Source organism: Oryctolagus cuniculus, chromosome 11 (assembly GCF_051225735.1).
Source record: "Oryctolagus cuniculus isolate XC-2025 breed Fujian yellow rabbit chromosome 11, ASM5122573v1, whole genome shotgun sequence".
NCBI classification, from domain to species: Eukaryota; Metazoa; Chordata; class Mammalia; order Lagomorpha; family Leporidae; genus Oryctolagus; species Oryctolagus cuniculus.
Window position 1 is genome coordinate 26,040,333 of NC_142877.1, and position 12,045 is coordinate 26,052,377.

The 12,045-nt window shown below is 58.9% G+C and overlaps 2 protein-coding genes and 1 long non-coding RNA gene across 5 annotated transcripts in view; 1 reads left to right on the forward strand and 2 right to left on the reverse strand.

Moving 5' to 3' along the window:
* Positions 1 to 2,885: 2,885 nt before the first annotated feature.
* On the reverse strand, positions 2,886 to 5,969 carry LOC149123386 (uncharacterized). The gene is made up of 2 exons (XR_016216627.1): positions 5,575 to 5,969; positions 2,886 to 3,180 (listed from the first exon to the last, which is right to left on the reverse strand). It is a non-coding gene; the product is annotated as an uncharacterized LOC149123386 (long non-coding RNA).
* Positions 5,970 to 6,506: 537 nt separating this feature from the next.
* LOC149123387 (uncharacterized) lies at positions 6,507 to 10,470 on the forward strand. Its single transcript, XM_089309034.1, has 3 exons — positions 6,507 to 6,516; positions 8,444 to 9,284; positions 10,150 to 10,470. Exons 1-3 carry the CDS (start codon positions 6,507 to 6,509, stop codon positions 10,322 to 10,324), a joined length of 1,026 nt encoding a protein of 341 aa, XP_089165160.1. The 3' UTR covers positions 10,325 to 10,470.
* A 730-nt stretch (positions 10,471 to 11,200) lies between these two features.
* HM13 (histocompatibility minor 13) overlaps positions 11,201 to 12,045 on the reverse strand; it is a 42,726-nt gene continuing 41,881 nt past the window's right edge. For all 3 annotated transcript variants that reach the window (XR_516645.5, XM_002710863.6, XM_002710862.6), the window contains one exon: positions 11,201 to 11,618. Coding sequence is in view for 2 of the 3 variants with exons in the window: in XM_002710863.6 (XP_002710909.1) it covers positions 11,519 to 11,618 (100 nt within the window). In the remaining variant the exon portion in view is untranslated. The remainder of the gene's footprint in view (positions 11,619 to 12,045) is intronic.

Sequence of the window (12,045 nt, forward strand, 5' to 3'; positions counted from 1 at the left end):
TGTGTGAATCTGATGTGCATTTCTGGGAAGGAGATGCAGGGCTTCTGACACTGCCAGAGGGGTCGGGAGGGCCGTCCCCAGGGCTCCCGCAGCTGCGCTCCTGGAGCAACCGCTTGGAAAGGACCTAACTGCCCTGGAAGGAGAATGGCTGAGTAAACTGTGAAATACCATGTGGCCCTGGGAAATCATGAGACAGCACTTCCTCTTGCAGGAATTTATCCTAAGGATATTCTCAAATGTGTGAAATGATGTAGGTACAGGAAGAGCGGCCAGCTGGAAAAGTCCCGCGCGTCCATCACCAGGGGACTGGCTGCACAAAAGGAGCAGGAGGCTCCTGCCATCCTTTTTGTCTTTTTCTTTTTTAACCAATTAATGACTTTGAAAGGCAAAGTGACAGAGAGGGACACACACACACATACACACACACACACACACGGGGAGAGGGAGGGAGGGAGGGAGAGGAGGGGGAGAGAGGGAGATTGTTTTATCCATTGGTTCACTCCCCAAATGGCCAGCAGTAGTCAGGGCTAGCCCAGGCTCATGCCAGGAACCTGGAACTTCATCAGGGTTTCCTGTGTGGGTGGCAGGGACTCAAGGACTGAAGCCATCACCGGCTGCCTCCCAGGCGCATCAGCAGGAAGCTGCGGTGGAAGTGGAGCGTGTGGGCCTGGAACTCGCACTCTGCTTTGGAGTGTGGGCACTGCAAGCTGCAGCTGGGCCACAGAGCCCAAGCCTCCCTGTCGCCGTGATCTGCCCAGATCCGCAAGGTGCACTGTCAAAGAAGAAACAAATCGCAGAGTAGGCTGTCCAGACTGCCCCAACCATTCGTCATTTTAAAAGAAGCAAAAGGGGCAGATGTTTAGCCTAGCGGTTCAGCTGCTACTTAAGATGCCCACACTCCACACCGGAGGCCTGGGTCCCAGGCTCTGGCTCCTGACTCAGTTTCCTGCTGTTTCTCTGCAGGGCGGGCGGCAGTGATGGCTCAAGTGTTGGGGCTCCTGCTCCCACGTGGGAGACCTGCAGTGAGTCCGTAGCTCCTGGCTTTGGTCTAGGCCCGGCCCCAGCCCCTGTGGGCATTTGGGGAGTGAACCAGTAGGTAGAAATTCTATCTCTGCGGGTCTGTCTCTCCCTATCTGCTTCTTAAACACATACAGAAAACAAGTAAGAGAAGAAACTGGAAAGAGTGCGTGTGTATTTGCTTGTCTTGCTAGGAAACAGCCTCCAGGGAGGACAAAGGGACCTGCTTTTGATGCTTCATGACTGTTGTGCTGTGAGCAGGTCCTGCCTCTTCAAAATGGAATTACATGCAAATGGAAGGAGGAGAGGTATGGACCCTCCAGACTTCTCCCACTCTGAGACTGTGTGGTGTGAAAGCCATCTGTGAACAAGCAGGTGAAACTCGCCTGGTGCGTGAGCCCTGCTGGCGGGCAGGATCCACCTGGATCCCTGGAGGTGGCGGGGGTTGGGGGGGCACAGCGAGCGCCTGCCACTCAGGGACAGAAGTGTTTCTAGAACTGCCGCTCCCCGAGCTCGCGACTTGCCTGTTGGAAGTGGACCCCTCAGGATTTTTAGTTCAGAGAGTTGTGACTCCAGCACTCCACGCCACGGCAGAATGCTGTGGCCCCCACGCCCCTCTACCTATAGAAGTTAACTTGTAGTGCCGGCACTGTGGCATAGTGGGTTAAAATCCTGACCTGCAGTGCCAGCATCTCATATGGGCACGGGTTTGAGTCCCAGCTGCTGCACTTCCAATCCAGCTCCCTGCTAATGTGCCTGGGAAAGCAGTAGAAGACGGCCGAAGTGCTTGGGTCCCTGCACCTGCATGGGAGACCTAGAGGAAGCTCCTGGCTTCGGATCAGTGCAGCTCCGGCCGTTGTGGCCATCTGGGGAGTGAACCAACAAATGGAAGACCACTCTCTCTGTCTCTACTTCTCTCTGTAACTCTGTCTTTCAAATAAATAAAAATATAGCTTAAAAAAAAAAGTCACTCATTTACCCACCCCACCCCCATTTTCTTTTTGTCTCTGTGGATGTGCCCATTCTGGGTATTTCCTTCGGGCCGTTTGTGATTGGCGCATTCACAGAGCTTGAGGTTTTGAGTCCTTCCAGAATGTTCTTCTTACACACACAGAACCCAGACAGGCAGTGGTATTCTCTGGGGTGGAGCTCTAGGATCACCTGAGATACTCAGATTTAAGATGGACAGTCCCCTTTTAGTTGGATGGATTTTTGTATCTTTGTCTTTATTTTAAACATGTTTTCATCTACCTGAAAAGCAGAACGACCCACAGATTTTCCATGTTCCCACCGGCTGGTTCACTCCCCAGATGCCACACTGAAGCCGAGAGCCAGGAGCTCCATCCGCATTCCCACATGGGTGCCAGGGCCCAAGCACTTGGGCCATCACCCACTGCCTTGCAGGTGTGTGGAGCTGGGTGGGAGGCACGGTGGCTGGGACTGGAACGTTTGACTGGAGACGCCCCCCGCACAAGGCTGACACGGCCTGGGAGCTGAGGACCTGTGCTGCCGCTGCTGCCCCGCGGGCCCGGGCTGGGGCGGAGGGGCTGGGGACGGGGAGGAGGGGGCCCTTCTCCACCCCTTCCTCCCTTCCCTGGGAAAATCCAACAGGTGGTGAGGCCGAGCGCCAGGGCTTTTGTGCCGGACCGGCGGGCCGGAGGGCGCAGTGTGTGTCTGGGGAAGATGGATGCCTTCATTACCATGTGAATCCTGGGAACGGCCGCGGCCCGGAGGTGGGTGGGCGTGGGCTGTGGGGCCGGGGCTGGACGTTCTCAGGCCCGGACCACACAGCGCCTGGGAAGGGGGTCCCGTGGAATCCTGAGAGACCCATTGAAAAAAAAAAAAAAAAGAAACACGACACAACAGATAATGGGATTTCCCCTCTTGTTCAATTTCTCTTAGGACATTTCCATCCTGTGGGGCTTCCAGAGACACAGACGGACAACAAAACAAAAAAATGGTAAGGAAGAAAAAACTCTTTTTTTCCCCCTTTCTCACTGCAGCTTGCTTTCCCACCGACAGCGCGGCGCGCTGGGGCGTGAACACAGCGACTGCGGCCCGCCTGCGGCCCTGGCTGGCTCCCCCGTGCCCGTGGGCTGTGTCCTTGGCAAATCCAGGGCCATCAGCGGGTAGTGCTGAGCAAACTGGGAGCAGCGTTGAGTCCTAAAAAAACGAAAAGTGGCGTTAACTTGGCCAGAGGAGAAAGGCCTGGCTGGCGTTTGGGAAGGAGGCAGGTAGGGGAGAGAGAATGCTCTCTCCCAGTTCCTGTGCCCCCATTTCACAGATGAGGAAACTGGGCAGTCAGAATCGCAAACCTTGGGGGCAGAGGACACCAGTATCCCGTATTGGAGTGCCTGGTTCAAGCCCAGGCACCTCTGCCTCTGATCCAGCTTCCTGCTAATGTGCCGGGGTGGGGGTGGGGGGCAGCAGGTGATGGCTCAAGTACATGGGTTCCTACTACCCACTTGAGAGACCAGGATGGAGTTCCTGGCTCCTGGCTTTGGCCTGCCCCAGCCCAATGGAGGGCATCTGGGGAGTGAACCAGCAGATGGAAGATCTCTCTCTCTCTCTAATTCTGCTTTTCAAATAAATAAATAATTAGACTCTCTCACTGTCCATTCTGCCTGTCAAAAAATAAAAAAATAAAAAATAATAATTAGATCGTAAATTTTCAAAGCCGGTCTTAGTCTTACTGCACAGTCTACGAGCTTTTTCTGGAGTTCTGCATGTGGACACAGGGAGGCTGGTGGGGACGGGCACAGGCTGGGTGGGGAATGACCTGGGCAGAGGGCAGCACGGATCAGAAATACAAGATACACACACACACACACACACACACACACACGGGCAGAAAGGTGCAGTGGCACCCATTCACTAACTTGCATACGCAGAATCTTTGCAAAAACCCTTTTATTAGCCCAAACATGCCTAGTCACACAGGATCTCTAGTCTGTTTTAATTTTTTTTTTATTTTTATTTTTTTTGACAGGCAGAGTGGATAGTGAGAGAGAGAGACAGAGAGAAAGGTCTTCCTTTTGCTGTTGGTTCACCCTCCAATGGCCACCACGGCCGGCACGCTGCGGCCGGCGCACCGCGCTGATCCGAAGCCAGGAGCCAGGTGCTTCTCCTGGTCTCCCATGGGGTGCAGGGCCCAAGCACTTGGGCCATCCTCCACTGCCTTCCCGGGCCACAGCAGAGAGCTGGCCTGGAAGAGGGGCAACCGGGACAGAATCCGGCGCCCCGACCGGGACTAGAACCCGGTGTGCCGGCGCCGCTCAGTGGAGGATTAGCCTAGTGAGCCGCGGCGCCGGCCTCTAGTCTGTTTTTTTTTTTTTTTTTTGACAGGCAGAGTGGACAGTGAGAGAGAGAGACAGAGAGAGAAAGGTCTTCCTTTGCCGTTGGTTCACCCTCCAATGGCCGCCGCTGCAGCCGGCGCACCGCGCTGATCCTGGAAGGAGCCAGGAGCCAGGTGCTTTTCCTGGTCTCCCATGGGGTGCAGGGCCCAAGCACCTGGGCCATCCTCCACTGCACTCCCTGGCCATAGCAGAGAGCTGGCCTGGAAGAGGGGCAACCGGGACAGAATCCGGCGCCCCAACCGGGACTAGAACCCGGTGTGCCGGCGCCGCAAGGTGGAGGATTAGCCTATTGAGCCACGGCGCCGGCTCTCTAGTCTGTTTTTAAAAAGACATATTTATTGAGGCCAGCACTGTGGTGCAGCGGGTTAAAGCCCTGGCCTGAAGTGCCAGCATCTCATATGGGCGCTGGTTCTAGTCTTCGCTGCTCCTTCTCCAATCCAGCTCTCTGCTACGGCTTGGGAAAGCAGTAGAAGGTGGCTCAAGTCCTTGGGCCCCTGCACGCATGTGGGAGACCCAGAAGAAGCTCCTGGCTTTGGATCAGCACAGCTCGGGCTTTTGTGGTCATCAGGAGAGTGAACCAGCGGATGGAAGACCTCTCTCTCTGTCTCTACCTCTCTGTGTAACTCTTTCAAATAAATAAAATAAATCTTTTTTAAAAAGATGTATTTATTTGAAAGGCAAATTGGGTAAGCAGAGTGTGTGGGCAGTGGGGGAGGTAGGAGACCCAGAGGGAGGTATTCCATACTCTGGTTCCTTCCCCAAATGGCTAAAACAGCCTGGGGCTGGGCCAGCTCGAAGTCAGGAGTCTGGAACTCCATCCCGGTCTCCTATGTGAGTGCAGAGGCCCAAGCACTTGAGCCATCTTCAGCTGTTTCCCAGGTGCTTTAGCAGGGAGCTGGATTGGAAGCAGAGCAGCTGGGACATGAACTGGTGCCCATGTGGGCTGCCGCAGTTGCACACGCAACACCAGCTCCAGGATCTCTCTCTCATGCATGCGTGCGTGCACACACACATCCCAATGTAGTTACTGCTTCACATGTTCTCACACGCGCTTCTAAACACACCAGGATAGACACCAGTGTGTAAGTTTGCATTCTGTTCAATGAAAGTCCTAGCAAGCCCTAGGCTGGGCCTGAGCTGCTGCTGTGGCCAACGGACCAAACCCAAAAGTTTTCCACGGCACCTCCACAGAGCTGTTTACCTGCCTTCCCAAGGAGTCCCGAGAGAGGGGAAAGTAGCCAGCCCGCCAGAGGCTGGCGCAGGCAGCAGGAGCAAGTGCCTGTGGGAAGTCAGTCAGTGCGGCGATTTGTCTCTCTGCCGAGCTCCTCGCAGCGCTGCTTGTACTGCCTGGCGCTGGGCTCGCAGACAGAGCCAGCCGAGACCTTTAAATCTGTCGTTTGCAGCCGGCGTTGTGGCATATCCGCATGCTGGTTCAGTCCTGGCTGCTCCGCTTCCTGTCTTGCTCCGTGCTAATGCGCCTGGGAAGAGCCGGATGGGGTCCCTGGCTCCTGGCTTCAGCCTGGCCCAGCCCTGGCTGTTGCAGCCACTTGGGGAGCGAACCCATGGTGGAAGATCTTTCTCTCTCTGTCACTTGGCCTTTCAAATAAATCAATAAATCATTTTTAAAATGTGATGTAATTTTGTCTTTTGACAATTCACAAACCCAACCAAGTAGAAACACATGTGTCCTGTGCATAAGGTTTCAACTCCTGCACCCTTACAGGCCTGAACAGGCCAGATGTGCACGGATTCTCCCAAGAACACACACTCTGCCACACAGACGCGGACACACGTGCTCACAGCTGCGTGGGAACCTGTCACGAAGAAAGGGCCTCAGCCCCGGCCCTGATTCCACACCTCGGCAGCGGCTGTCCAGTCTCAGCCCTGGGTTTTTCTACTGCCCAGCCCCTCCCCCACCTTGACACCTATGCTTCCTGGGCCTCTACCTCCCTCCCCCTCCAGCTGGCCCTGGGACAGCCAGAGAGGGGCAGGCACCCAGCTCTTGGTGCCGGAGATGGCCCGCTCCTGGAGGCCTTGAATGCAGGACCAAGGTGCTGAGCCTCAGCAGGTCCTTCCCCTCCCCCAAGGGCTGATCCCAGGGCCACAGGGCCAGCCCACTGGGCAGCTTTGGGGATGGCGGGAGGTCCTAATACAGACCCCCCCTGGCCTCATCTCCTGGGCAGGGGTCTGCCTTACATGCAGGTAACCAGTCTGTTTCCCTTGTCCCGCGTCAAAGTGACAGAGGCTGAGTATTAGATAGGAGGAGGTCAGAAACGGGTATCAAAACAATATGCACTGTCCATCGATTTGGGTTAAAAATCCTTACTAAGCTGGGCCAGCGCTGTGGCGCTGTGGGTTGGGTTCAGCCACTGCTGATGATGCCAGCAGCCCCTATCCGAGTGCTTGTTTGAGTCCCAGCTGCTCCACTTCCAATTGAGCTCCCTGCTCACGTGCCTGGGAAGGCACAGGGTGATGGCTCAAGTCTTTGGGCCCCTGCCACCCACATGGGAAACTCAACAGCCAAGTTTGGGCCAGGCAGGCTGAAGCCAGGAGCCTGGAACTCAACTCCATCTAGCTTTCCCATGTGGGCAGCAGGGACCCAAGTCCTTGAGCCATCACCTGCTGCCTCCCAGAGTGTGCATCGGCAGGAAGTTGGATCAGCAGCTGCCAAGCCTGCCCTGGAACCCAGGCGCTCCCGTGTGGGATGTGAGTGTCCTAACTGCTACTTGCTGTGCCACACGCTTGCCGTTTTTTTTTTTTTTAATTTATCTGAAAGGCAGAGTCTGTCTGTCTGTGTCGCTCCCTCACACACAGAGACATCTTTCATCTACTGGTTCAGTCCCCAAATGGGTGCAATGGCCTGGAACTCTGGGTCTCCTGTATGGATATCAGGGGCCCAAGCACCTGGGGCATTGTCCTGCGTTCCCAGGTGCATTAGCAGGGAACTGGGTCGGGAGTGGAGCAGCCAAGATGGGAACTGGCGCCCCTGTGGGATGCTGGCGCTGCAGGCTGCGGCTTTACCCTTGGTGACGCTGGTTTCATCTCAGGTCTCTATCCCCAGCATGGGGCTCTCCTGATTCCCTTCAGCTCTAGGCCTCTCTGGGACCTGAGCAGAGCCAGGGACATTTTTAAGGACGGGAGTGGAGTGAGTTCACAGTCCCCGAGGAGAGGGAATCGGAGTGGAGTCAGAATCCCGGTGTCGGTGGCCCCGCCGTGCTTCGGAGGGGCACAGGGGTGACCGCCCTGAGTCCTGTCTGTCAGCTCCCCACTCCCTTGGTCATCGCCGACTCCCAGGCCTTCTCCACTGCAAACACCCTTGCTCTGAGCCCTTCTTTGGCTCCCTGGCCCCAAGGGCTCTGCCCCTCCCTCTCCCCCTCCCCCTGAGGAAGAGCAGGTGAGGGCAGTGAGCTGCTTCCTCATGTCTCACCTTTGCCGCTCTGGCCCTCTGGGACCTTGGTCAGGTTTCAGACCCTCCTTGGATTTTAAATGCTGCAGGCGCCAGATGTAGCTAAGAGTTCATTTCTTTTTTTTCCCCCTAAGGCTACATTTCTTTTTGTGATTATTGACTTCTTTTTATTTATTTGAAAGTCAGAGTTACAGACAGAGAAAGAGAGAATGAATCTTTCTTCCACTGGTTCACTCCCCACAGGGTCCCAAAGGCCAGGGCTGGGCCAGGGTGAAGCCAGGAACCGGGAGCCCCGTCCTGGGCTTCCGCGTGGGTGGGAGGGGCTCTACTTGAGCCATTTTCTGCTGCCTTCCAGCCGTATCAGCAGGCAGCTGGATCAGAATCGGAGCAGCCAGGATTCGAACCAACACCCCCCACTGTACTGGTTTTTGAGAAGTATGTTCACTTGACCCAAACTTTTAAAAATACAAAATATGGCTAAGTTTGCATATTCAGCAAAAAATTTCTTCCCAAGCAACCCAGTGCCCAGCCTTCAGATGTACCCGGATCTGTCTTCTCACATCTCCGAGGCCCTTCCGGAAATGTCACCCACCGGGACGCACACCACGTGCGCCCTCCATGTGCACTGTCCCACTTCCCACACGACCGTGTGCCAGGTGAGCAGCATGGAGCTGGAGGAAGGTTCGTGGGCATAGACTCCGGTCCTGTGAGTGCGTCCGCCCCGGCAAGATCCTCAGGCGGAAAACCAAGGCTCGGCCTCCGCGGGTTTACGACCCGGGGCCGCCCGCGCAGGGGGACGCGAAAGCCAAGGACCGAAGGGAAGGAAACGAAGAGTTCACGCAGCCCCGCGTCACAGGCAGGGAACCGGAGGGGCCGGGAAGCCAGGCGGCCGCCCCCGCTGGGAGACCCCAGCCCGCGACGCAGCCGCAGCGCCGGGACGCGAGCGCGCCCACGCCCGCCGGCGGCGGCTCCTCCCCGGGGGCGTGGCCGCGGACCCGCCCCCGCGCGCACATTCCTGGCAGCCGCGGCCGGCCGTTTCCTGCCTGCGTCGCTGGGCGGGCGGCCGGCCCATCTGGCGGCCCCCACGGGGCGGCGCGGGGAGGCGGCCCAGACTCGCTGGAGCCAGGCGCCGGCCGGGTTCCCCGCTGCCCGCCTGGAGAGCCCAGGTGTGGCCGCGGCGGGGGTGGGGGTGGCGCTTCCCTTCCCGCCCGCTTGGCCTTTCCTGACGCACCCGGGCAGGATGCAGCCTCCGCCCCCCGCGACCCGGCCTGGGCCCACCGGGGGAATCTGAGCAGGGGGGTGCGGCCGCCCCGTGGGATCCTCGGCCCTGGGGCTGCTTCCCCGTGCGTGCCCCCACAGCTGAACTCTGACCTCCTGGGCCGCAAGGCTCTTGCCTCGCCCCTCAAGAACCCCGGCAGGACGGTAGCGACGACAGGAGAAGGCACCTCTCGGGTGTTATCGTTCACTCAGCCACGTCTTGACCTGTGCTCCCTGCGGTGCCCCAGGTACTGAGGCCGAACAAACGTGCTCCCCCCAAAGTTAGAGCAGCGCCCTGGGAGGGAGGCGCTAGCGACAGGCAGTCGGGTGGGGAGGTGGGAGCCAGCCGGGCTTTTACACGGAGACCGCCCACCCCCTATCCTCACCCAGGTCGACATCACAGTGGCCACCTCCGCACCCTATACACTTGCTGAAGGCCTCTGCCTCAGTTTCCCCGCCGGTTAAATGATTGCATAGCCCCAGTCCCGTGTGAAATTGACACGTTAAACACAAGGGGTATGCATTAGGGCTCTCGGTGGGGCTGGTTTTCCCTTGGAGTCCCCCCCCACCTACTGTAGTCAGGGGAGACTGAGGCAGAGAGACACCAACAAATCAGAACTGGGGGTGGGGCACTGTTTTCCGACTCCACACCCACCCGTGAGGCCGGCCCCGGGCCCAGCACCCAGCCCTGACTCCAGTGTGCAGGCCCCGTCCGTGGCCGGCCTGGTGCCATTTTTCCATGGGACTCTGGCGGTGGCAGTTCACATCTGGAGTCTAGACTCCAAGGCTCTGCCGGCCGGGCCTACCGCCCGGGCTGGGCCACCGCTGCCCGCTGTTTGCTCAGCTGAAGCTGGTTAATTGGAATTGGAGTGGCCTCTGCGGTGCCGGCTGGCCGGGCGGGCCCTGCTCGGCGCTGCCGAGGTCTGTGGAACATCTGGCCCGGCCAGGACGGTCATTAGGTGGCAGGCGCCCGGCGCCACTGCCACCTCAGCCTCCGCCGGGGGCCGGCGGTGACTCAATGAGGCCTTTGTGGGCCCCGGGCCGCAGAGCCAACCGCGCTGTGTGCCTGGGCCGCTTGCCCCATCTGCCGCCCTCACAGGGGCTTTGTTCCAGGACCACACGGCCTCCCCCCCGGAGGCGGCTGGAGTTGGCGGAGATCCGAGAAGCCCCTGAAAGGGACCCTCCTGGCTGGGAGAAGCCTTCGATTCCTCCTCCTTCTTTCCACAGAATCCTGGGCCCAGGGAAGCTGGGTGCTGGCTCCAAGGGGCCCAGCCCACCAGCCACGTGACCGTCCCAAGGGCTCTGGAGAGGACCTGGACGGTCCTCAGGAGCTTGGCATCCAATCCTGACTGCTTGAGGTCCACTTGATGTCCACTGCAAGCTGCCTCTGTGCTCTCCGCTGTACAGGGGGCTAACAGCAGCTCCCAGAACCCAAGGCTGTGAGAACTGAAGCTGCTATCGAGAAGCCTGGCACACGTCCGTCCCAGCGTTTTCACAGGCACTCTGAGTCTCTGGTCACGCTTGTCCTTTGAATGTGAAGTCGAACGAGGGAGAGTCCCGGCTAGAACTCAGGCCAACGGCCACCCCATCCTGTCTCAATGTTCCCACGCCAGGCTGGTGGGTGAGGGCTGTGCCCACTGCTCCCGATCCACTGGGGCCTCTCCCACAGGCAGGGCTGAGGGAACCCTGGCTCAGGGGTCTGTGGCTCTCGGGCACAGGCGGCCTGTCCAGGGTTCCCGGCCCTGCAGCAGTCACTCTGGGAAGAGTCCTGGGAATGGGCACAATGGAAGAGATGGGACCTTTGTCTCCAAGGCAACCTGGAGTCCAGGCCCTCTGAAGCTGAAGCCAGCGGCCATGGGGACCGTGGGCACCAGGGAAGCGCACCGGCATCAGCTTTGGCACCCCCCCACAGCTTGCCCGGGCCGGGTGCAGGGGCAAGCACAGCACTGGCTTGACACCCTCACTGCCGCCTTCACTGCTGGGGCAAAATGATGGCTGGGAGGGGGGCTCATGGGCCCCCTCTGCTGGCCAGCCCGCTGGCAGCGCACTGGGGGTGGGGAGGCTCTCAGGAAGCTTTTGGGTGGGCAGGGAGACGCGGTAATGCCAGTGCAAGACACCAGCAGCACTGCAGGGAACCCTTCCAGGAGCACAGCGGCCCGCCCCAGCCAGGGGATGAGTTTTTAATGTGAGGCAAAGTCAGTCCACAATACAAAAATCTAAAAATCACACCCTTTTTCCCACTTGGCTTCTGGGAAGGGAGGAAGCTGGGGGATTCCTTTGCCTGCAGGGGAGAGGGAGGAGCAGAGGGAGGCCAGAGGAGGAGGAGAGGGAAGCTGAGGCCACAGGGGCTTGGCTGGAGGACCTGCTGCCCTCTCCCGGGTCCTGGAGCTGCCCTCAGCCTCCTGCGTCCTCTGCCCCTGCACGCCTGTGTGGGTCCTTCCCCGCCGTCAGGTCTGGCCCCAAAGGGTCAGCCCCAGGGGCGTCACTTCTCCTTCTTCTCCAGCCCCTTTGATGCAGATGCCTCTGTTGCCTCTTTGGATTCTGTCACTGCTGTTGGATCCTTGGGACTCGACTCCTCATAACTGAGCAAAAAACCAAACAATGGAGATAGGTCAGAGCGGGCAGAGAGCGGGGCCTTCGGCGCCCCCTCTCCCTCCGATCCAAGGAAGCCCCCCAGGCATTTGTGGGCGTCAGGCCTGCAGCCCCTGCCCAGCATCCTCCAGTCCTTTGGCTGCTTGGCATGCTCTGTGCCCGGTGGGGCCAAGAGGCAGCAGGGGCAGGTGGGGCCGAGGTTGTGCCTGGGCTTGTGTGGACCAACTGGCTTCCTGAATCTTCTGCAGGCGAATGAACAAAGGGGTAGCCAGGAAGAGACCGGGGGCCCGGCTGCCTCCCAGGGCACCGGGCAGGAGCCAGCAGCTCGCTCCCAGGGGTGCAGAGCAGGGGTGGCTCGACTGGCGAGGGGCAAGGTGCCGCCCTGCAGACACCCTGGCTCAGCTCTCACTGTGGGCT

Coding starts and splice junctions, on each gene's coding strand:
- LOC149123387 (XM_089309034.1), top strand. Junction 9,285..10,149: donor TGCTCCCTGCGGTGCCCCAG/GTACTGAGGCCG, acceptor GCTTTGTTCCAG/GACCACACGGCCTCCCCCCC.